Raw genomic sequence first — 24,979 nt, forward strand, 5'->3', positions numbered from 1 at the left:
ACCATGTTACAGCAAACCTTTTACACTTTTTGTCACTGAACGCGATGGTACAGCATTATCTGTTCTCACACAAGATCAAGCAGGACAACACAAGCTTTTTGCATATTTTTCAAGTACATTAGATCCAGTGGCCCAGGCTTTGCCTGCGTGCCTTAAATCAGTTGCAGCCACAGCTTTAGCTATCAGACAAAGCGATTCCATAGTGTTAGGACACTCCCTGACAGTACAGGTTCCACACTCCGTGGAAGTTCTTTTAAACCGAACACAGACTCAGCACTTGACCATAGCACGACTGACGGGTTATGAACTGACACTGTTTCAGCCTCACATAGACATCAGACGCTGCAACATTTTGAACCCTGCAACACTGTTACCCTCGATTACTCCAGACCCCGCAGCACATGACTGTGTGGAAGTTATTAACACCGTGACGAAGCCAAGACAAGACTTGACAGACATTGCATTACCTGACCCAGACCTGACACTTTATGTGGATGGTTCATGTATGAGAACAAGTACAGGAGAGTTAGTAGCTGCATATGCAGTGACTACTGAAACTGAAGTTATAGAAACACATCGTATTGACACCCTGTCTGCTCAAGCAGCAGAGCTCATTGCTCTGACTCAAGCCTGCTTACGAGCCAAGAACCTGAAAGTAAATATATATACTGATTCACGTTATGCATTCGGAGTCGTTCACGACTTTGGAGTCCTCTGGCAAGAAAGAGGTTTTATGACATCTCATGGAACCAAGATACAGCATGGCCCCCTCATTCAAGCTCTGTTAGAAGCAATACATTTACCGACATCTATAGCCGTCATGAAGTGCAAAGCACATACGAAAGTCACTGACATCATTTCCCAGGGTAACGACCTGGCAGATCGAACAGCCAAGCTTACAGCTCAGACTCCAGACATTTCAGCTGACACGACCAAGAATACGACTAGTATGACAGTCAAGGATCCTACACAAGATGTATTAGACATACAGACACATGCTACTCAAGACGAAATCAAGAAATGGTCTGAACAAGGAGGGGTCCAGACAGATCAGGGATGGTTGACGAAGGGAAAAGCCACATGGTTTCTCCCCGACTCTATGGTTCAAGTCATCATCAATACAGCGCATAGTCCAGCCTATTTAGGAGAAAAAGCCATGTTAGACAGCATCCAGAACCTCTGGTTTAACAAGCATTTACGAGCAGCAGCCAAGCAGAAAGTGCGTACCTGCATGATCTGTTGTCAGTTCAACCCAGGTAAAGGTATTCCCGTGGAACAAGGTGGATTTCATCCTCCTGACCACCCTTTTGAAGTCCTCCAGATGGATTATATTCAGATGGATCGATGTCGAGGATTTAAGTATGTCCTCGTAGTTGTGTGTGCCTTGTCCAGATGGACAGAAGCATATCCAGTCCCAGATTACACTGCCGCGACCACTGCCAAGCAGCTGGTTCGTGAGTTTTTCCCTCGATACGGCTTGCCCCGTGTCGTGTATTCAGATAATGGACAGCCATTCTCGTCCGAACTCATGAAACAAGTATCACTTCTGTTAGGGTACCAGTGGAAATTCCACTGCGTGTGACATCCCGAGGCAGCCGGTCTCGTCGAGCGACATAATCAAACCCTGAAAACACGTTTAGCAAAGGTCTGCGCAGAGAAAGGTGTAGATTGGATGGTGGCCCTGCCGGTTGCCCTCTTCTATATGCGTATGGTAGCTCATTCAAGATCGGGGCTATCTCCGTACGAAATTGTGTTTGGTCGTCCCCCGAATCTGTGGGGTACACCAATGCCTCGTAAGATTACAGATGTTGACAGTAATATGCTGACAGATTACCTAGCTTCCTTGATGTCTGCACTACTCTCTTGTCGTTCACAGGTTGCGGCTGCCTTCCCAGACAACACCCAGGTGAAACCGCATGAGGTCGTTCCAGGCGACCTTGTCCTCGTTCGTAACTTTGATCGTTCAAGCCCTCTGGAGCCCCGCTGGAAGGAACCGAAACTTGTTCTGATGACCACAAGGACCGCCGTAAGGCTAGAAGGGAGGAAAGGCTGGCTCCACTCCAGCCACATCAAGCGTTTCCATGGACTCCGTCCAAAGACTTTTTTCAAGGACTGCCCCGATACAGACTCTAAACTTCCCCTGTTAGAGAAAACTCCGCAGCAGGAGTATAAACTCAAGCTAAGGTCTAGTAAGTCAGATAGCGTTTAATTGTTTAAGTCCCTCTCGGGTGAATTGGTTAGACAGATTTCTGACATGTATGAGATAGACCCACATAGCGAGAAAGATAGACAGAAATTCAAGAAAGCAAGATACTGCAAAAATATCCGCAGCAGATGCATCGTTACGTTATTGTTCATGTCCTTTCTGAGTCTTACGGTTACATGTATTGGTTATATGTTATATGTATTTTTTCCTCCTCTTGGCTCACATGTACGTCTTTCCTCTAATAATACAGTCGAGCACACATTTAGTGAACTACCCCCTCACGAGTTATCCTATCGACTTGCAATGCGCAACAATACTTTTATTCGTATGTTACACCATTCGCACCAGACCAGCAATGCCACGAATTGCTGGGTATGTGGTCGACTTCCCCTTACCAGAAAATGAAGGGAGCTCTGCCTCTCTTTCCTTATCCGTTTTCACACAATGGTTCGTGTGGAGCATGGTTTACATTAATGTCATCCTTAGACGATAAGTCCACAGTTTCCTTTCTGAATACAGTTATGAATAAAGCCTGTTTTCCAGACAAGAACGGTCTTCCCCAAAGGACAGGGACAGATCTAGAAAATGAAGTATATGATCTAGGTAATTTTTCCCTTAACCTCATGATTTTGAATGTTCAGTCCGAGACTAATTCAGACTTGCCTTCTATAACAGTTCTACCAGTGAAGGGTGAATTATGTGTTAGAAAGAATGGTTCAGTACATCTAGAACACAGTGAATGTACTACTGTGGTCGAGTTCAGTGATATAGGGAAGTCTATTCTTAAAGCTTCACGCCATTCTTATTTTGTATGTGGTCAGACAGCGTATGTACGTTTACCCATAGATTGGGATGGAACATGTTACATTGCATTCCTACTGCCACCAGTTTTTCTAGCTCCATCCGATTATCACAGAAACACCCATCTAGTCCACGTCAGACATAGGAGAGAGATCGAGTCCCCTATTGTCGATCAGACTGAAACTGCATTAGAACAGTATACAGATTTCAATAAAGGTTTCTTTTTCTTCATAGGTCCAGTCCATAATAGTAAATTAATACGCAGGTTAACCAGAACCCTTGAAGCAGTAGTGAATGAGACTACTTCCGCCCTAGGCAACTTAACAGAGGAACAATCTGCTATGAGATTTGTTGTTCTTCAAAACCGCCTTGTTCTTGACGTCATCCTGGCCGATAGGGGCGGAGCTTGTAGAGTCATCGGATCTAGTTGTTGCATTTTCATTCCTAATAACGCACCGTCAGTGTATTCAGCTATAACAAGACTTCATAAAATAGCGCATCAGCTACACCAGAATCCAGGCACCTGGACTTGGTCCGGTTGGCTCTGGAGTATAATCTCTGCATGGGGATGGAAAGTACTGTCATTCCTAGGAATAGTATTCCTGATCATATTCAGTTGTTGTCTTTGTCTACAATGTGGCCCAGCGATTTGCGGCTTGTGTGCTACAGTTTGTATTCCACGTCCTCAATCTCGTACTCGAGTGAAGAAGGACGAGCAAATGATGCTTTATGAACAGATAGATGGTCTCATGAATATTGATGTTTCCTGAGGGAACGTAGGGTACAAGGAGGGAATGTGGAAAATTGAATTTTGCCCTGCTATATGTCCCCTACGTGTACCCCATCAAATAGTATATGTGCATGATCTATATGCATTTTCCCTCCATGGCCGAAGATAAAGACGCATTTATATTTGTGTCCAACGTTAACATGCTAGTTATCCAGTCCTACGTGAATACAACGTGAATTAGGCTTTCAGGCCTATATTGCCAATGTCTTTTCATAGTGCACGTTATTGTTGAGATGCACCCGTTTCTAAAGCCTCACAGGGCCCGGACACGAGAGCCAGGCCTCGAGCCTCCTGAATGCTCCGAGAAATACAGCCCCGCCCGCATCTCTGACCCTTACCTTACTTTCTGCCAAGCACCACGGTGCCCGGCTCTGCCTGCCTGCCTGCCAAGACTCTGTTATGCCTAACAGTTATCTGCTCAGCTCCCCGGATTAGCATTCCTAGCTAACGAGCAGGATAAACATATCCTGCCTACAGAAAATAGAGTCCAGTCTTTCTGTCTCCATGCAAGTGATTTACAGGATTAGTTTCCATAGAAGATCCCTAGCCCCACGCAATACATGAAGAAATATATGCATGCACTAGCCTTAGTGACAAGTAGCCTTTGCCCTGATAGCCTTTAGATTCAAGCAACATGTACTCCAAAACACAAGATATCAGATATGCTGTAGGTACAGGTCGTTCTGACATCCCAGACTTCAGTCTCCTCCACTAGTGCTAGAAGTCAGCCCCAGCTCTCCCCAGTTACACGTCATGACTCGTTTGCGCGCACCACTAGGTGAAAGGTACCAGCTGCCCATGAAGCCCCCTCCATGTGTCCACCCACCCATGACACTTCTGTGACGTCTACATCACACACCTCCGTGCACGCCCTGTGCACGCCTTCTTTTTACGCCCATATGTTCTTATCTTTCTTTGTCACTTGCTACGCCTACTGTATTCAATGTAACTGTATGGTTTTACTATATATATGATATGATGTTAATGAAATGTCGAAGATCTTCCTGAATGTCCCTTCCTGAACCTTCGTGGTGATGGAACCTGATGTCCATTGGCTCGAGCCACTTCATTAAATCCTAAGACTCAGATTCCCCGGACTCTGCCTCTTATTTATTGAGCTATCTGTTATTTAATGTTTGGAAAAATAGTCCCGGTAATTTCTATTTACCACACTAGGGAGAACAGTCAAAATGGCTGCCTCCTGTGTAGTTAACTGTATGAGTGGTTTGGCTAGATATGCATACTGGGGAATCCATTGCCTACAGTAAGAAGTGGGGCCAATAAAGGCACGTACTTCCTTTTGTGTCCTGGGCTGTGAAAGGCTAGTAATGAGCTGTATGGTTCTTGTGTTAGCTGTCTACCTGGTGTACCCTCCTTGGAAAGCAAGTGTTGTACACCACTTGCTTTACACAGAAAGTACAAGACTGTCAGAGATGCAATGTCACAGTCTGGTTCTGATCTTGCTGTATCAGTGCTGTGTTGGTAGGCATGTCAATACTGTCTAGCTGTCTTTTCAGTGTCTGACTGTAAATGCTAGGGCTCACTGTCATCAATCTCGCAAAAATGAATTACATAAAAACAAATAAATAAATAAATAAATATTCTCAATTCAAAAGCACTATTTTATATTGGGGAGCCTCTATCCAAAACCTCTGCAGTTTTACAATAAATCCTACTCTAGATCTTGGGAACAGTATGACCATACTACCTACAATATGTTCTCTAAATGTATCTGAATAACATCCACATTATTCGTGTCATAAACAGAAGGCCTAGAAGCCTTGAAAAAAACCTCACTCCTTTGAGAAGCAGCCCCTCCCTCTAGAATTATGTTCGCGCTCGGAGCTTTGAATCAATTCCAAGCCGGGCTACACTGAGATCTAAAATTGAATGACTGCCAGATGCTGAACCCATCGCAAGAGCAAGACTCTTGCCAATTATTCTGTTTACACTACTGGGGGAATAACTATCCATTTGCAAGCGTGACATTATCTGAAGTCAATGAAGCTGGCTGCAAGGAAGAGCCTGACTCAGCTGGAGGACAGCCAATAATTGTCCGCGGAAAAGAATTGGAGGATGGCCAACATCAACAAGACAGGCACTCCTCGCTCCAAGAGGGAGTAGCCCTCCCTTTACATAAACATTTACTGGGAACCAGGCCATCTCGGACGGACTGTCTCAAGGTCAAAAAAACACATTCCTTGTACTTCATAACATATCTCTTCCCAGGCCAGAACCATTATTCTCTAACTAACTGAAGCAGATTTAAAACGTTGTAAAAAGTAAATTAATAATGACATATCTTTTTTTGTAACTAAGTGACATGCTAGCATTTTAAAATAATTCTGTACTGCTACTAGCTGCAAGGGAAAAAATAAACAGAACAAAACAATCATGGCATGGAAACACACCATATTTTACTTTTTTTTTTTTTTTTAAATAACATGTCGAACTCCTTAATTCTGCTTTGCATAACCAATATTTTCATAAGTAAGTGTGCAAGCTTTTCTATTCTACCTATTAAAAGGGCCAGATTCATACTTTTTCAAAAGGCCATGTTTTCTAATTTTAGTGGGGACTGTTCTCTGCACATATCAATTGAAGCAGCCTGTCAAAGTACAAAGGTGAGCCTTGAAACTAAATGAATGCAAATTAAACTAATGTAGGGGACTCTTAGCAATGCACTAACATGGTAGTGTATTGTAGCTATCAAAAGGGCCACGTTCATTAATTTCACAAATAGCCACTTTCCTAAGTGAGTGGGCTAACATTCACACGCTATTCTAAAGGGCAGCTTGCATTGGGAAAAATAATAATTCATATTTTCTAGAAACATCCCTATTAAAACAAAAAAACACTTTCATTACACTAATTTAAAGCACATTCTCTAAGATGGGTCTGTTTCATATTTTCTTTCCAACCGTGAAAACATTAAAGCACTCTTCGTGGTGCAAACCCTTATCCCAATTCGACTGGTCTATTTACAACTATACCGACCTCTGAGCCAAACACATTAAATCAAGTGTTCCAAAGCAAAACCCTTCACAAAAACACTCCTTTACCCTCCATGCAACATTTTACCATTCAATCTGCAAACTGAATACGCCCATTGGATAACATGGCAAATCGCACCTCCACACAAAACATGCTTTCTCTACCACTTCCACAGCTCGGATCCTTTTCAAATTTGGCATCACAGTAGTCCAAGCGATTCCCTAAATCCTCACCAAAAAGCAAATAAATCCCTCTACTGGAACGGGTACGGATTTCCGCTCAAAAACACGCCCCCCCCTCCCCGCAAACACCAAAAAACGCCAAAATCCCTCAACACCTTGTTAAAACAAATACTGCCTTCTCAATAAAAGATATTAACTCTTTGGCAGCCGAAGCACAATCATTCTCCAATGACTGCAGTACATGGGAAAGTCATGAACTCATCTCTCCACGTTATCACAGAACACATACGCACATCTTCAAAACATTTTCTCTAAGCACTTGAAAGAGATCCAGCTCTCTCCTACCTAACGTAATGGCTAGGGACCTGATGATAACATGCTCTGCACAAGCCATAACCAGATGGCACTATTCACAAGCCATATTTACAAGAAACTCAACAAGTCACAAAAATGATACGCTAATAACAAGGCATATTTACAAGGAGCTATACTTAAGAAAATTCAACAAACTACTCACAAGTCTTAATCTCAAGTCGCTATTCACAAGCAACTACAAGCCATTCACAAAGCGTTACACACATGGATGTAACAAACTATTCACAAGTCTTAAGCACAAAGTGCAATTCACAAATAAACCAACTAGTTACTCACAAGGCACTTTCGCAGTCCAGAAGGGACTTGTCTAGATACAAGGAAATGAACGCTTCAGATGCTGTCGGCTTTAATTCTACATACTCTAAAGGGTACAGGTGGTGGCGTTCTCTACCTACTGGGTCTTTCTGAGGTGGTCACTTTAGCTAGTTTTTCTGACAGAACGGGTTAACAACGGCATTTCTTGGCTTGTTTAGTTCTCTCTGCTTTATTGAATTCATTCTTTGTTCTCCTATGTCACTCTTTGCGCCATAACTCAATAGCGTCTTCCTGAGAGGGTCTTGACTTTTAATACATATCATGACCAGGTGTGTCTCTAGGCGGTATGTTAACTGATTCTTCTAGTATACCTTTCCTGGTCCCTATCTGACATACAGTGGTATGTTGAAACCAACACAATGGAAACACAATACACAAGAATAGACTGAAACATTCAACAATCATTCATACAAGACACATTATAACACTAAAACAGACACAGTCTAACCTGATACATGGAATAAAACATGTACTTGAAAAACAGTTTTGTGCACTGAAAATACAGTACAACCATACTGGTCCCAAAAAATTGAGACACGTCTTTACCGGGCCCACCTTTTACCGTGGGCACGTCTTGACCGTTCCCACCTTTTACCGTGGGTCCGTCTTGACCGTTCTCATTTAAAATGAGCCCGTCTTGAAACTAGATGCAATCCCCATAGTGGTACTCACCGGGAAAGCAGAACTTGAAACTTGAAGGCCTCGGAAACTTGACTTGACTACGCTTGCGCCTTGGAACAGGTGGACCTCTGGAGACCTCGGACCTTGCTCTCTCACGGGTTGGGCCTCTGGTTGAGACGATCCGCTTTCCTCACCGCCTCACATGGATGCCTGGTCGCAGTCCGTCCTCCTCCGTGGGCCTGAGGGAGTGGCAGGAAGTCCTGCTGGTGCGCTTTGAAGTCCGTCACGGCTGTAGAAGGGGGCAAAGACTAGACCCACAACTCCGGCGAGTGGGGAAAGGGATATGTCCCTGTAAGGGCGCCAAATTATGTGGTAAATAAATAATTACCCTGGCAGAATTTCTAGGCATTAACAAAGTATCATGCATCAAGTGAGAGGCAGAGTCCATGGTATCTGAGTTAAAATGGGCTTTATTCCAATAACTCGAGTCAAAGGGAGAATATGTTCCATCACCTCTGAGGTTCAGGAAGAGTCTTCTAATCATTTAATAACAAAGCATCATATATATACTTTTTACTCCTTGTACATAGGGAGCTCGAGGCAGAGCAAGACAGAAAATGAGATAAGAACATGTGGGTGTGCATGAGGGTGTGTACTTTGATGAGTCATAGGTAGGTGATAGGTAGGTGTCATAGGTGGGTGGTACACAGAGGAGGAGTTTGCATGACCAGCTCGAACTGTGCCCTACTGTGCCACCACGTTGTTTGTCTCCCTTTCTTTCCTGCAGACGGTGATCCAACTGGACTGTTAATTCGATCAACTCATCACAGGTAGCTGGCATGTGGACAACCTGGGCTAACACATCCTTTAACTCGCTTCGCAATCCTTGATAGAACAACGACGTTCTCCTACGCCAACGACACCCAGCTGATCCTCTCCCTGACCAACGACCCCGCCGCCGCCAGAACCAACCTGCACGAAGGGATGAGAGATGTAGCCGAGTGGATGACTACCAGCCGCCTGAAACTGAACTCAGACAAGACGGAGGTCCTCATCCTGGGCTCCTCGCCCTCCGCCTGGGACGACTCCTGGTGGCCCCCCGCCCTGGGCACCGCACCCAAACCGACGGACCACGCACGCAACCTGGGCTTCATCCTGGACTCCTCCCTCTCCATGACCAGACAAGTCAACGCCGTCTCCTCATCATGCTTCAACATCCTACGCATGCTACGGAAGATCTTCTGGTGGATCCCCACCGAGACCAGGAAGGCCGTCACCCAGGCCCTCGTCAGCAGCCGTCTGGACTACGGCAACGCCCTCTACGCCTTAACCACCGCCAAGCTCCAGAAGAGACTCCAGCGGATACAGAACGCCTCAGCCAGACTCATCCTCGACCTCCCACGAAACAGCCACATCTCCGGACATCTGAGAGACCTGCACTGGCTCCCCGTCAGGAAAAGAATCACCTTCCGTCTCCTCACCCACGCACACAAAGCCCTGCACGACCAAGGCCCGAGCTACCTCAACAACCGAATCAACTTCTACGCTCCCAAACGCCACCTCAGATCAACCAGCCACGCCCTCGCCGATGTCCCACGCATCCGTAGAGCGACAACAGGAGGAAGGTCCTTCTCCTACCTAGCCGCCAAGACCTGGAACTCCCTCCCGACCGACCTGCGCCTGACCCAGGACCACCTCACCTTCAGGAAGAAGCTCAAGACCTGGCTGTTCGAGCAGTAACGGCACCCCCCCCTCCGAACGCCTTGAGACCCTACGGGTGAGTAGTGCGCTATATAAATGTATTGATTGATTGATTGATTGATTTTCTATTGGCCACTCAGTTTCAATTACTAGTCTATTGAAATTTGTAATGTAAGACAAAAGGTCTTGTGATCCCTGCCTTAGTGTGATGAGTTCTCTATCTAAGGACAGCGCATGTGCCTTCCTGTCAAAGAGTTTCCTCATTTCCTCACAAAAGTTAGGGAAGTTGAACAGAACGGGGTCATTTCTTTCTATTAGCGGGAAAGACCAATTAGCAGCATTCCCCCCCAAATATGACATGACAAAGGCAGTTTTAGACTGGTCGTCTGGAAATACTGTGGGCTTGCACATAAAATGCAACTTGCATTGTCCCAGAAATACACCAAATTTTTTGGGGTCCCCAAAGAATCTTTCGGGAGGGGAAAGAGGGGGCTGGAGTGGCTGTATAACCTGGATGGTAGAAGAACTAGCTCCACCACTTTGACTCTGCGTAGGGTTTTGCGATGAGGGAGGAGGAAGCGTCCAATGTCTTATATACGAAGCCCCTCGTGCTCCTGTAGGACTACCTCGCGAAAGGCCTGCTACCTCTCTCCTCATGGTAACCATCTCATTACGCAGCTCTATGTTTTCCCCACGAAACGCATCTACTTCCATACGTAGAGCCGTCAACGTTTCTAACACTGATGTAAGAACCGTATTCGTATCCATCGCTCAGGCTGTAATGATTCGTGGGCTTGTCACTCTGTCACGAAGTGAACCCAGGTTAACTAACCTCCAAATCCGGATACAGCAGGAGCGATGACCGATGCTAGTTTCCGTCCTCCCCTATGTGGAACCTCCTGTGAGTATTTGTGAAACTCTAACAGAGGGCACCACCACAGGGGAAGGGGAAAAATGGATAAATAAACAATAAAGTTGCAGCAGTCTAAATCAGCAATTCCGAACTGGTTGGAAGCTGCTGGGAGTCACTCATCAATAGCCATGAACCCTGTAGGGGAGAGAGGACACGTCATACAGACCATACACACCTTGCGGAGTAGATCAATTTGACTATGTGTGTATATAACTTACAGTTTAAACTGCCGCAAGTTTCTCCACAGAAAAGGCACAAAAGAGAAAAATAAAGCAAGAAAAATAACATAAAGGTACTTCAACGTAACTCCAGATTGGAGAATGGCAGTTGTAGTTCACTGTACTTGCTTGGATGTAGTATCACTCCCAACAGATGAGCCTCTGAGAATATATATTGGTAACTGATGCTTAGATGAGTCTTCTGAGCTTTTCCATACGTGCAGTACAACCCAGAATATCCCAACAAGAGTCTTGAACCAACCTCTCTAATCCAGCGCGGCACGCGCTTAACTCCTTCTCTAAACGGTTCTGTGATTCAGCGCGGCAATGCGCTGACAAACACAAACAAATCCTCGCGCTTCAACGTTCAGCGCGTCTCAGTTCTTCAAAGATTCAGCGCGGCAATGCGCTTACGAATTCAACAGGTCTTCGCGGTTTGCAGGACTCCAGCGCGTACATGCGCTACCGCCATAGATCATCAGGAAACACTGTCACAGGCTCCAATGAAATGAAGTACTACGAACAAGGCATCACTACGATATCAGGTGACAAGCACCCGAGTCAGAGACAGGAAGTGTTGAAATAGGCAGTGTAGGGTAGGAGACAGAGAGAAGGAGACTCACAGTCCCTGGATTTCTGGGACATGTAGTTTACACCCCATCACAATCATTCATTGGAATACCCATACTCAGGGCTGAAATGTGACACTGGGTAGGAGTATTCTGCTTAATTCAGATACTCTGTCCATCACCACCCCCTTTTTGAATCGTTTTAGCCACCACAAGTGTGGAAGGGTATGCTCAGATGTGAATCCCTTGCTCACTGCACCATCAGGATTCAAGCAAGCCGGGCCGAAGTGAGCTGTAATGCCAGAAACCGGTCCCCGGAAGCTTGTTTCCTTTCCAGTAAAGAATTGGCTTGGTAGTTTGGTCTGCCCATTTCCCATGATGCACTGGGCCAGGGACAGACTAATTTGCATGTAGCCAGGTTCTGAACTGGGATGGTGCAGTGAGCTAAAAAACGGTGATGGATCAAGCCCTGATCTTTTGACTGGGTAGGAGTATTCTGCTTAATTCAGATACTCTGTCCATCACCACCCCCTTTTTGAATCGTTTTAGCCACCACAAGTGTGGAAGGGTATGCTCAGATGTGAGTCCCTTGCTCACTGCACCATCAGGTTTCAAGCAAGCCGGGCCGAAGACGGCTGTAATGCCAGAAACCGGTCCCCGGAAGCTTGTTTCTTTTCCAGTAAAGAATTGGCTTGGTAGTTTGGTCTGCCCTGTTCCCATGATGCACTGGGCCAGGGACAGACTAATTTGCATGTAGCCAGGTTCTGAACTGGGATGGTGCAGTGAGCTAAAAAACGGTGATGGATCAAGCCCTGATCTTTTGACTGGGTAGGAGTATTCTGCTTAATTCAGATACTCTGTCCATCACCACCCCCTTTTTGAATCGATGACACCTTACACAACATTTTTTTTGTATGGCATGTGGCGCAGAAGGTCCACTTTGATTAATTGTGACTAATTATAACGATGGCCATTTTTCGTTTGATAACTGATTGTATAATAATGTTTTAACTGCTGGTTCTTAATTATTTATGTATTTTATTGTATGTACATACTTTATCTGTGCTTTTATGGTCGTTGACTGAAATTAAATTATCACGAATTATAAAGCCAAAGCAAAGTTAGCATTAACCGCGAGGATTATAATGCACTTAAGAGTATATGGTATGGCTATATCATAGAACAGCTATAAGGAGATGGTTCCGAAAGCTGCAGAGGGGCTCAGCTCATGCTAGGGCACCCTCTCACACAAAACCAAGCACTCTGCCTTCAGGATTGTCAAGCCCTGCCATAGGAGTGACTTATAGGTTAATATGTGTCTATATGTAAAGGTAGATATAGGTATACTATATCTAAGTTACTAGTGCTTACACCACCTTACCCAGGCTGCAAGTGCAGACCTGTGGTGCCATTTTGGAAGGCTAACCAGGGGTAGCATAATACAGGCTTCAGCCCCTGGTAGGCCTCTGGGGTACCTATGCCCTGGTTAACTAGGGTACCAGCTACAGCGACTCACAAGGGAAATCCAGTAACCCATCTGGTATGTAGTACCCCCCTCGCTGCAATAGGAGGTGGATGCTGGGTGCGTCTGGGATCGTGGCATTTAGGATCACTGCTGTGCTTTTTAACGCTTTGTTATTCGCGCTGATCGATAGCGCTTTTAACTGTATTTTTTAGTTTTTTCACTTGTGTGCTTGCAGGAGTGCTACCGCGCGCAGATTGTGAGCGCGTTTGGGATAGCGCTGTACTGTTCTAGTTAACGCGCTGACTGCTAGCGCTGTGCCTCTCCTGTCTCGGCCTCACCTGACGGCATACTGCCTCTTTCCTTGCTCTCCTTTTTTTCCCACTTGAGGCGAACTAGCCGGGTGGTCTCCTGCCCCTGACCTTGCACCTTCCTCACCGCACTTCCTCGCCTTGCTGGGTGGCATAGCATTGCGGTGGAAAATTACGATCACCTTCCCCATACCTGTTGGGCTGATTAGGGTCCGCACGGCATTCTGGGACTGGTAGGCTGGGTGGCTGCACTGTGCATCAGCGGCCATCTTCGGGAGGACTGCTGACACGCTGGTCGGCGGACCAGGGGGGCGGTCTTTCCACCTATAGCCTGACTGGTATAAAATTGAGTAGAAGCCGGGCCGGACTGCTGTAGTACCCCCCTCGCTGCAATAGGAGGTGGATGCTGGGTGCGTCTGGGATCGTGGCATTTAGGATCACTGCTGCGCTTTTTAACGCTTTGTTATTCGCGCTCATCGATAGCGCTTTTAACTGTATTTTTTATTTTTTCACTTGTGTGCTTGCAGGAGTGCTACCGCGCGCAGATTGTGAGCGCGTTTGGGATAGCGCTGTACTGTTCTAGTTAACGCGCTGACTGCTAGCGCTGTGCCTCTCCTGTCTCGGCCTCACCTGACGGCATACTGCCTCTTTCCTTGCTCTCCTTTTTTTCCCACTTGAGGCGAACTAGCCGGGTGGTCTCCTGCCCCTGACCTTGCATCCTCCTCACCGCACTTCCTCGCCTTGCTGGGTGGCACAGCATCGCGGTGGATAATTACGATCACCTTCCCCATACCTATTGGGATGATTAGGGTCCGCACGGCATTCTGGGACTGGTAGGCTGGGAGGCTGCACTGTGCATCAGCGGCCATCTTCGGGAGGACTGCTGACACGCTGGTCGGCGGACCAGGGGGGCGGTCTTTCCACCTATAGCCTGACTGGTATAAAATTGAATAGAAGCCGGGCCGGACTGCTGTAGTACCCCCTCGCTGCAATAGGAGGTGGATGCTGGGTGCGTCTGGGATCGTGGCATTTAGGATCACTGCTGTGCTTTTTAACGCTTTGTTATTCGCGGTGATCGATAGCGCTTTTAACTGTATTTTTTATTTTTTCACTTGTGTGCTTGCAGGAGTGCTAGCGCGCGCAGATTGTGAGCGCGTTTGGGATAGCGCTGTACTGTTCTAGTTAACGCGCTGACTGCTAGTGCTGTGCCTCTCCTGTCTCGGCCTCACCTGACGGCATACTGCCTCTTTCCTTGCTCTCCTTTTTTTCCCACTTGAGGCGAACTAGCCGGGTGGTCTCCTGCCCCTCACCGCACTTCCTCGCCTTGCTGGGTGGCACAGCATCGCGGTGGAAAATTACGATCACCTTCCCCACACCTGTTGGGCCGATTAGGGTCCGCACAGCATTCTGGGACTGGTAGGCTGGGAGGCTGCACTGTGCATCAGCGGCCATCTTCGGGAGGACTGCTGACATGCTGGTTGGCGGACCAGGGGGGCGCTCTTTCCACCTATAGCTGGACTGGTATAAAACTAGGGGCGTTTTTCTCCACGCAGCGGACGCACGGTGTGGGCGCACCTGCTATCGCGCCAAAGGAGCGCCCAAGGAAAGCCTGTCTGCGCCCGTCAGCGTCAGGGAAGCGGACGGGTGCGGGCGGTGCTTTTCTACCACTCTCCATTTGGTCGCTTATCTTAAAGTATGTGTACCTACACCGCCGCCGAGCTTCTTACCCTACGAGGAAATGCAGGCAACTGTCAGAAAAACTTCCCTGGGAGACACGCCTACAAAAAACGCTGCTCTGCCTGTGGATGGGGTTTGGCTGGATCTATGGTTCCGCCTTCCCGCGACCTGCCCAAATCTTTATCTGGCTTCTTGGTAAATACGAGATCCCTTAGTAAACACTGTCAGGATATCTATAACCTTCTAGCTGACTCTAAACCTTCATGTCTTTTCCTTACTGAGACTTGGCTCGGGCCTTGTTCTGGCCCTGATCTGGCGGTAGCCGTTCCTCCAAATTATGTCATCTTTAGGAAAGACAGGTCTCAGGGCAGAGGAGGTGGGATAGCCCTGATAGTCGACAAAAGCTTCCCATGTGTTTTAATTCCCACTGATGCTATTTCGGGATGCGATTCTTTGGGGTTCTCTTTGTCTCTGTCCCCCCACCAGGCCTGTGCGGGGCTCCTGGTCTACCGACCCCCAGGACACTTAGGTTCTTTTTATGAAGACCTTCATGCAGCCGTTGCGGCGATATGTTTAAAAACTGATCAGTGCCTTCTGTTGGGGGATTTTAACGTTCACATGGACATAAGCTCTGATGCTGACACCATCAAGCTAATGGATGCTACTGCCCCTTTAGACCTTATTCCCTTTATTACCACGCCCACACACAATAAAGGACATACCCTGGACCAGGTGTTTTCCACAATTCCTATTGTTGTACCGCCCCCTGAACCGGTCTTATGGTCTGATCATTACCTCATTAAATTTCAGCTTTCTCTGATTAATAAGTCCACTGCTCGACCTTCCGAGTCTGGGCGTCAAACGTCAAGAGCTTTTAGTCGAGTATTACCGGACATGCTAGCTCAAGCTCTCATTGTACATCCCTGCCAGCTGTCAGGTAGTCTTGAGGTCGATATCGACCGCCTGCAGAGCTGGCTGACGGAGCGTTTTGCCGAATTAGCCCCTGTTTCTACTGTCCGCAATAACAGCATTCGGACTTCTGCCCCTTGGTTTTCAACTTCCCTGGCTGCTTTGCGCCGCAGTTGTAAGAAAGCGGAAAGAGCCTGGCGACGCTTCTATGACCCCTCGGACAAAATCGTTTGCAGGGAGGCCATCAAGGGATATCATAGTAGCATTCTGGTGGAAAAGAAAGCCTACCTGGTTCGTAGAATAGAGGCTGCTGCTATGGTCAGTGAGGAAATTTTCCTTATTGTTAAGGAATTCATCTCCCCCCAGCTCGGCCATGCCCACACTTCATCACTCGGAATCCTGGGTGTCTCTTATGGCTACTTTTTTCACGTCCAAAATCAAGACCATCCAAGACTCTTTTCCTCTTTCCACTCTGATGCTCCCCTCTGATATATATGCCCCTCTTTCTGTATTACTCCCGGATGATGGTCCGGTCTTGGCTACTTTCCCTTTTCTTTCTCCTGCCTCCTCTTTGGATCTGATTTCTAAACTTACATCGGGCTCTCCATTGGATCCTTGCCCAGCGAAGATTTTGGCAAAAATGGCTCCTGTCATGAATGAGCTTATAAATCCTGTGCTTAACGGTTCGCTGAATTTGGGAGTTGTTCCTCAGGCCTGGAAACATGCCCTGATACTGCCGCTTCTGAAGAAGCCCAATCTTGACCATCTGTTGCACACCAACTATAGGCCTATCTCCCTCCTCCCGGCTTTGGCTATAGTCGTGGAGAAGCACGTTCACTCCTCTCTTACGAACTTCCTGGAGAGCAATAACATCCTCCATGATACTCAGTCGGGCTTTCGGGCCAACATGAGTACGGAGACTGCCCTACTGGAGGTGACGGATGCCATCAGAGAGGTGCTAGATGCGGGAGGTAAGGCCATGCTGAATATGCTGGACTTGTCGGCGGCTTTTGACACCGTTCCCCGCGGTAGTCTCCTTTTAAGACTCAGGGAGATTGGGCTGCGGGGAGCGGTGTTTAATTGGTTTAAGTCCTTCCTGGCCGGCCGTCGGCAAACGGTCTGGGCCCCTCCTTTCTCCGCCGAGATGCCACCTCTTGAGGTAGGGGTGCCACAGGGCTCTGTTTTGAGCCCTACGCTGTTTAACATCTATATGGCACCCCTGGCAGCTCTGGCGGAGTCTTTCGGTGCCCAGATCGTGTCCTACGCTGATGACACCCAGCTTCTTTTTACCAGTCAGAAGGGGTCCGATTTCGATGGGGGGCAGATCAGAGGCTGTCTGGGATCCGTCTTTGACTGGTTCGAACGTCACAGCCTGAAATGTAACTCCGACAAGTCGGAGTTGCTGTTTTTTGGCTGTCCCGCCGACCCCAAATGGCTGACCTGGTGGCCACCGGCTATGTTTCCCCCTGCAGCTGTATCCTCCAGGGCCAAGAATCTGGGGTCCAGATAGACGACGGTCTTACCTTGAAGCCTCAGGTGTTGGGTCTTGTTGGCAAAGGCTTCAGCATTATTAAGATGCTGAGAAAATGTCTTCCTCTGTTGGCCCTCTGCCACCGGAAGATTACTGTCCAGGCGCTCATTGGCTCTCGTTTGGACTACTCCAATGTTCTTTACTTGGGCCTGCCGGAGTTTCTTCTTTCTCGCCTGCAGGTCGTGCAGAATGCTGCCGCCAGAGCCATTTACGGGCTTCATCGCAGAACCAGTGCGACTACTTTATTAAAAAATCTCCACTGGCTCCCCATTAAAAACGAGTGATTTTCAAGGCTCTCTCACTGACTTTTAAGGCGCTTCATGGCACAGGAGCTAAATACATTAGGAATCGTTTGGCATTCTATCTGCCTACGAGGACGCTAAGGTCAGCTTCCTTGCCTCTGGCTCAAGTTCCATCAATCAAACGGGCCAGAATTGGTGGACGCTCTTTCCGCTATCTGGCGCCCAAGCTCTGTAACTCTCTGCAAGTGTCCATGAGACATAACGCAAGTCTCTTAGGCTTTAGGAGGGAGCTAAAGTCTTGGCTTTTTGTCCAGCAGGTCCGTATGTCTGATCCCTTTTCGCCCCGTTGTCTGTCTCCTAGCTTTTATTAAAGCGCCGGGACACTCCCCGGAGTAGCCTTGCGCTATATAAAATCTTTTTAACATAACATAACATAACATGTACCTAGAGTACATGGTATCCATTTAGAGAGAAAACAGCTAGGCTGGGGCCCTGAATAGCAGGATCCCAGCTAACTAAGTCAAAAACCAACAAAACACCAGGCAAAAAGTGGGGGTAACCATGCAGTAAGATTCCACCTTCCTCCACTGTGAGTGCCTTGTTCCTGTATCAGAGCTTCAGGGTGTGCCTCTCATCCTGCAGGGTGTGTGGACTCTGCCTCTCATCCTGCAGGGTGTGTGGACTCTGCTTCTCATCCTTCAGGGTGGGTAGACTCTGCTTCTCATCCTTCAGGGTGTGTGGACTCTGCCTCTCATCCTTCATGGTGTGTGGACTCTGCTTCTCATCCTTCAGAGTGTGTGGACTCTGCCTCTCATCCTTCAGGGTGTGTGGACTCTGCCTCTCATAATTCAGGGTGTGTGGACTCTGCCTCTCATCCTCCAGGGTGTGTGGACTCTGCCTCTCATCCTTCAGTGTGTGTGGACTCTGCCTCTCATTCTCCAGGGTGTGTGTACTCTGCCTCTCATCCTTCAGGGTGTGTGGACTCTTCCTCTCATCCTTCAGGGTGTGTGGACTCCGCCTCTCATCCTTCAGGGTGTGTGGACTCTTCCTCTCATCCTTCAGGGTGTGTGGACTCCTCCTCTCCTCCTTCAGGGTGTGTGGACTCTTCCTCTCATCCTTCAGGGTGTGTGGACTCTTCCTCTCATCCTTCAGGGTGTGTGGACTCTGCCTCTCATCCTTCAGTGTGTGTGGACTCTGCTTCTCATCCTTCAGGGTGTGTGGACTCTGCCTCTCATCCTTCAGAGCTGTGGACTCTGCCTCTCATCCTTCAGAGTGTGTGGACTCTGCCTCTCATCATCCTTCAGAGTGTGTGGACTCTGCCTCTCATTCTCCAGGGTGTGTGGACTCCGCCTCTCATCCTTCAGGGTGTGTGGACTCTTCCTCTCATCCTTCAGGGTGTGTGGACTCTGCCTCTCATCCTTCAGGGTGTGTGGACTCTGCCTCTCATCCTCCAGGGTGTGTGGACTCTGCCTCTCATCCTCCAGGGTATGTGCACTCTGCCTCTCATCCTTCAGGGTGTGTGGACTCTGCCTCTCATCATCCTTCAGAGTGTGTGGACTCTGCCTCTCATCCTTCAGTGTGTGTGGACTCTGCCTCTCATCCTCCAGGGTGTGTGGACTCTACCTCTCATCCTCCAGGGTGTGTGGACTCTGCTTCTCATCCTTCAGGGTGGGTGGACTCTGCCTCTCATCCTCCAGGGTGTGTGGACTCTGCCTCTCATCCTTCAGGGTGTGTGGACTCTGCCTCTCATCCTGCAGGGTTTGTGGACTCTGCCTCTCATCCTGCAGGGTGTGTGGACTCTGCCTCTCATCCTTCAGGGTGTGTGGACTCTGCCTCTCATCCTTCAGGGTGTGTGGACTCTGCCTCTCATCCTTCAGAGCCGTGGACTCCGCCTCTCATCCTTCAGGGTGTGTGGATTCTGCCTCTCATCCTTCAGGGTGTGTGGACTCTGCCTCTCATCCTCCAGGGTGTGTGGACTCTGCCTCTCATCCTCCAGGGTATGTGCTCTCTGCCTCTCATCCTTCAGGGTGTGTGGACTCTGCCTCTCAACCTGCAGGGTTTGTGGACTCTGCCTCTCATCCTGCAGGGTGTGTGGACTCTGCCTCTCATCCTTCAGGGTGTGTGGACTCTGCCTCTCACCCTTCAGAGCTGTGGACTCTGCCTCTCATCCTTCAGGGTGTGTGGATTCTGCCTCTCATCCTTCAGGGTGTGTGGACTCTGCCTCTCATCCTTCAGGGTGTGTGGATTCTGCCTCTCATCCTTCAGGGTGTGTGGACTCTGCCTCTCATCCTGAAAGGTGTGTGGACTCTGCTTCTCATCCTCCAGGGTGTGTGGACTCTGTCTCTCATCTTCCATGGTGTGTGGACTCTGCCTCTCATCCTTCTGGGTGTGTGGACTCTGCCTCTCATCCTGCAGGGTGTGTGGACTCTGCTTCTCATCCTTCAGGGTGTGTGGACTCTGCCTCTCATCCTCCAGGGTGTGTGGACTCTGCCTCTCATTCTCCTGGGTGTGTGGACTCTGCCTCTCATCCTTCAGGGTGTGTGGACTCTTCCTCTCATCCTTCCGGGTGTGTGGACTCTGCCTCTCATCCTTCAGTGTGTGTGGACTCCGCCTCTCATCCTTCAGGGTGTGTGGACTCTGCTTCTCATCCTCCAGGGTGTGTGGACTCTGCCTCTCATCCTTCTGGGTGTGTGGACTCTGCCTCTCATCCTGCATGGTGTGTGGACTCTGCTTCTCATCCTTCAGGGTGTGTGGACTCTGCCTCTCATCCTCCAGGGTGTGTAGACTCTGCCTCTCATTCTCCAGGGTGTGTGGACTCTGCCTCTCATCCTTCAGGGTGTGTGGACTCCGCCTCTCATCCTTCAGGGTGTGTGGACTCTGCCTCTCATCCTGCAGGGTGTGTGGACTCTGCTTCTCATCCTGCCGGGTGTGTGGACTCTGCTTCTCATCCTTCAGGGTGTGTGGACTCTGCCTCTCATCCTTCAGGGTGTGTGGACTCTGCCTCTCATCCTGCAGGGTGTGTGGACTCTGCCTCTCATCCTTCAGGGTGTGTGGACTCTGCCTCTCATCCTTCAGAGTGTATGGACTCTGCCTCTCATCCTTCAGGGTGTGCGGACTCTGCCTCTCATCCTGCAGGGTGTGTGGACTCTGCCTCTCATCCTTCAGAGTGTATGGACTCTGCCTCTCATCCTTCAGGGTGTGTGGACTCTGCCTCTCATCCTGAAGTGTGTGTGGAATCTGCCTCTCATCCTCCAGGGTGTGTGGACTCTGCCTCTCATCCTTCAGGGTGTGTGGACTCTGCCTCTCATCCTTCAGGGTGTGTGGACTCTGCCTCTCATCCTCCAGGGTGTGGACTCTGCCTCTCATCCTTCAGAGTGTGTGGACTCTGCCTCTCATCATCCTTCAGAGTGTGTGGACTCTGCCTCTCATCCTTCAGTGTGTGTGGACTCTGCCTCTCATCCTCCAGGGTGTGTGGACTCTGCCTCTCATCCTTGAGGGTGTGTGGACTCCGCCTCTCATCCTTCAGGGTGTGTGGACTCTGCCTCTCATCCTTCAGGGTGTGTGGACTCTGCCTCTCATCCTTCAGGGTGTGTGAACTCTGCCTCTCATCCTTTAGAGCCGTGGACTCTGCCTCTCATCCTGCAGGGTGTGTGGACTCTGCCTCTCATCCTTCAGAGCTGTGGACTCTGCCTCTCATCCTTTAGGGTGTGTGGACTCTGCCTCTCATTCGTCATGGTGTGTGGACTCTGCCTCTCATCCCTCAGGGTGTGTGGACTCTGCCTCTCATCCTCCAGGGTGTGTGGACTCTGCCTCTCATCCTTCAGGGTGTGTGGACTCCGCCTCTCATCCTTCAGGGTGTGTGGACTCTCTCTCTCATCCTTCAGGGTGTGTGAACTCTGCCTCTCATCCTTCAGGGTGTGTGGACTCTGCCTCTCATCCTTCAGAGCCGTGGACTCTGCCTCTCATCCTGCAGGGTGTGTGGACTCTGCCTCGCATCCTTCAGGGTGTGTGGACTCTGCCTCTCATCCTTCAGGGTGTGTGGACTCTGCCTCTCATCCTTCAGAGCCGTGGACTCTGCCTCTCATCCTGCAGGGTGTGTGGACTCTGCCTCTCATCCTTCAGAGCCGTGGACTCTGCCTCTCATCCTGCAGGGTGTGTGGACTCTGCCTCTCATCCTTCAGGGTGTGTGGACTCTGCCTCTCACCCTTCAGAGTGTGTGGACTCTGCCTCTCATCCTTCAGGGTGTGTGGACTCTGCCTCTCACCCTTCAGGGTGTGTTGACTCTGCCTCTCATCCTGCAGGGTGTGTGGACTCTGCCTCTCATCCTGCAGGGTGTGTGGACTCTGCCTCTCACCCTTCAGAGCCGTGGACTCTGCCTCTCATCCTTCAGAGCCATGGACCGTGTGGAGGCAGCTGGGCATTTTGCCTAATGGTGAAGGGCAGGCGCGCAACACCCATTGGACTCACCGGGCTTCACCCCCCCCCCCCCCCATCGTGTGTGGCAGCCTGTGAGGAGACAGATCCTGGGCACACACAGAGCCAGCCGCACCTGAACGTTTTACAGGTCTTTAAAAGACCATTTGAATGTTAATTAGGCCTTGCAGTTGTTTCACCCCTTCTAAGAGCCCCTGCAGCAACACTCTGCATACTGATTAAAGGTTCAGCCCCCCCGAAAAATTTTCTTAGCCCCCTCCGAATTTTTTTCTGAAGGGGGTTGTGTGTGTGGGGGGGAGGAGCCTTTCTGGTAGCAAACATGTAATGGAAGCCAACACTGCACACATATAACACATTACATAGCACAATATTAGGAGTTTGTGTTTTGAGGCTGACACTGTTCATCTGCACACAGACTCCACACAATCTGTGAATTCTGGACATTAACTTTTACAATATGAGATTCATTCATTTCTGTTGATTGAAAATGATGAGTTGGAATTGTACAAAACACATCCTGGTGTTGTCAACACCTCTTCCTTTTACAGTACAAAGGAGTGTGACACCTTCTGGTGGTAGACGTGCCTCAGAGGCCGGTTCTGAACACACAAATGTCTTGGAGCAGAGACATCTGGGGAATTGACACATTAGGGTCACATAAAGAGATTGACCCCTGTGGGGAGCCCAGCAGGAGGTGATACTTACCGGTCGGTCTGTTTAAAAGACCCGAGAGCCGGGGGTGCCCCCACTGCCCCCAGGGTACACTAGGAGCCATGCCATGAGCTGACCTCTGACCTCTGCTTCTCTCTCTCTTGCAGCTGCGGTGACCCTGGACCCGGACACTGCGAGTCCCTGGCTCGTCCTGTCCGATGACGGAAGGAGCGTGAGGCTGGGAGACAGAGCACAGGATCTGCCGGACACGCCCCAGAGGTTCACTAAATACATCATTGTCCTGGGGAGGGAGCGGCTGAGCTCCGGGAGGCATTACTGGGAGGTGGAGGTGGGGGACAAGACGGGCTGGACCCTGGGGGTGAGTGACGAGGCCCTGAGCAGGAAGGGGGAGATGGCACTAGCACCTGAGAGTGGATTCTGGACAGTGTGGCTCAGAGATGGTGAATACAAAGCTCTCACCTCCCCCCCCACCCTCCTGACCCCCCCTGTGCCCCCCAGGGCTGTGGGTCTCTTCCTGGACTATGAGGCGGGCCGGCTCTCCTTCTACAATGCGGATGACGGGTCTCTGCTCTTCACCTACTCGGGGGCCTCCTTCCCCCCCACCCTGCGGCCCTACTTCAGTCCCTATCTCAACCAGGGAGGGGGGAATGCGGGGGCGCTGCGGGTCCTGCCGGTGACAGTGCGGGGGTGAGGAGACTGCCGGCAGCAGCGGGGGAGAGAGAGAGAGAGAGAGAGGTGCGGGGGTGAAGAGACTGGCAGCTGGGGGGGAGAGGGAGAGAGAGGTGCGGGGGTGACATGTGACGTCACTGACACTGGTAAAAGCAGTCTGTATGATGTCATTTAATATGAGATGTGAAGACATTATGTGAAGTAAATGACACTTTACTCTCACCTGGTAGAAATCTTGTTAATAAAGCGCATTCCTCATTACCCAGCGGCCCCTGCAGTTTCTTCCGTCTCTCTTCCTTTATGATGGAGGTGAGGAGAGGTGCCGCCGCAGGGGGTATTTTATTCATTCTATGTTAAAGCTGCTCTGTCGTGAGGGCGGCCTCCTCTCCTCCAGATGTGTGAAGACGGCACCTCTGGACCTCGGCCTGACACACATTGCAGTAAAGTGTAACAGAACCTGCCTGACCCCCCCACCCCTCAATGTGAACTTCGCCCCCTACGGCCCTATCACACCCACCCTCCCACTGTGAATATTACAGCCCGCGGCCTTCATTACATCAAGAGTTCATGCCTGTGACCTGCGGCGGGGAGACTGTTCTTCTGCCTTTATTAAGAGCAAAGACAGCCCGAAGGTCTTGGAGCGCTCTGCACGAGCATGAGCTCAAAGTCACCATCCCTGTTTATAGGGACGGGGAGATGCAGCGATGTGCCCAGAATCACAGGACGGTGAGCTGAGCCGAGGCTCAAACCCACTAAGGTCCCATCCACGGTACAGGGAGGTGGGCAGGCAGGAGCCCCGTGAAAGCTCGGCTCCTCATGGGCTCGAGGTGCCAACAGGACCTCGAGCCGAGCCGGGCTGGAGTCTGGCTATGCTTTCAGGGGCTTACCCACCTCTAGAAATGGGGGGGGGGGGACTGAGGGATGGAAACGGAGTCACTGAGGCATGGGTAGGAGGCAGATGTTGGGGTGAGAGAGGGCACTTGAGCCACGCACTTCCAACACAGGGGGGGGGCTGAAAGAGAGCCTTGATGTAAATGTTGCGTCAGTCTTTCAAGCACAGGTCTTAACCAATCATCTTGTGGGGGGGGGCTTGACCCCCTGCTGGGCTCCCTCCACACCTGCCTCACTTGCCTTCTAATATGTTTTTAGCAGCCCTTGGTGCTCGTTACTGTTGTGTCCTAGCAGACACAGGATAGGGTTAAATTGTAAAGCTACACCTAACACCCACCCACCACGTGACACAGCTAATAAAGAGAGCCGAGCGCACGTGCTCGAGGCTCACTAACCATCGATCTAACTGGTGTCTGTGTCGCACTTATTACACCATGTGGGCCTAGTGTGGTAAATAAATAAATAATACCTCTATTTTTGAATGGATAAATGAATA

General features: G+C 49.5%; 1 protein-coding gene across 1 annotated transcript in view; it reads left to right on the plus strand.

Annotated features, from left to right (window-relative positions):
- LOC144752376 (butyrophilin subfamily 3 member A1-like) overlaps nt 1-23,614 on the plus strand; it is a 493,909-nt gene extending 470,295 nt beyond the window's left edge. The window contains exon 27 of the mRNA XM_078640312.1: nt 23,070-23,614. Within this exon, the coding sequence (XP_078496438.1) occupies nt 23,070-23,614 (545 nt within the window). The remainder of the gene's footprint in view (nt 1-23,069) is intronic.
- Nucleotides 23,615-24,979: the final 1,365 nt, after the last annotated feature.

Source organism: Lissotriton helveticus, chromosome 5_1 (genome assembly GCF_964261635.1).
Source record: "Lissotriton helveticus chromosome 5_1, aLisHel1.1, whole genome shotgun sequence".
In the NCBI taxonomy this organism is placed as follows: Eukaryota; Metazoa; Chordata; class Amphibia; order Caudata; family Salamandridae; genus Lissotriton; species Lissotriton helveticus.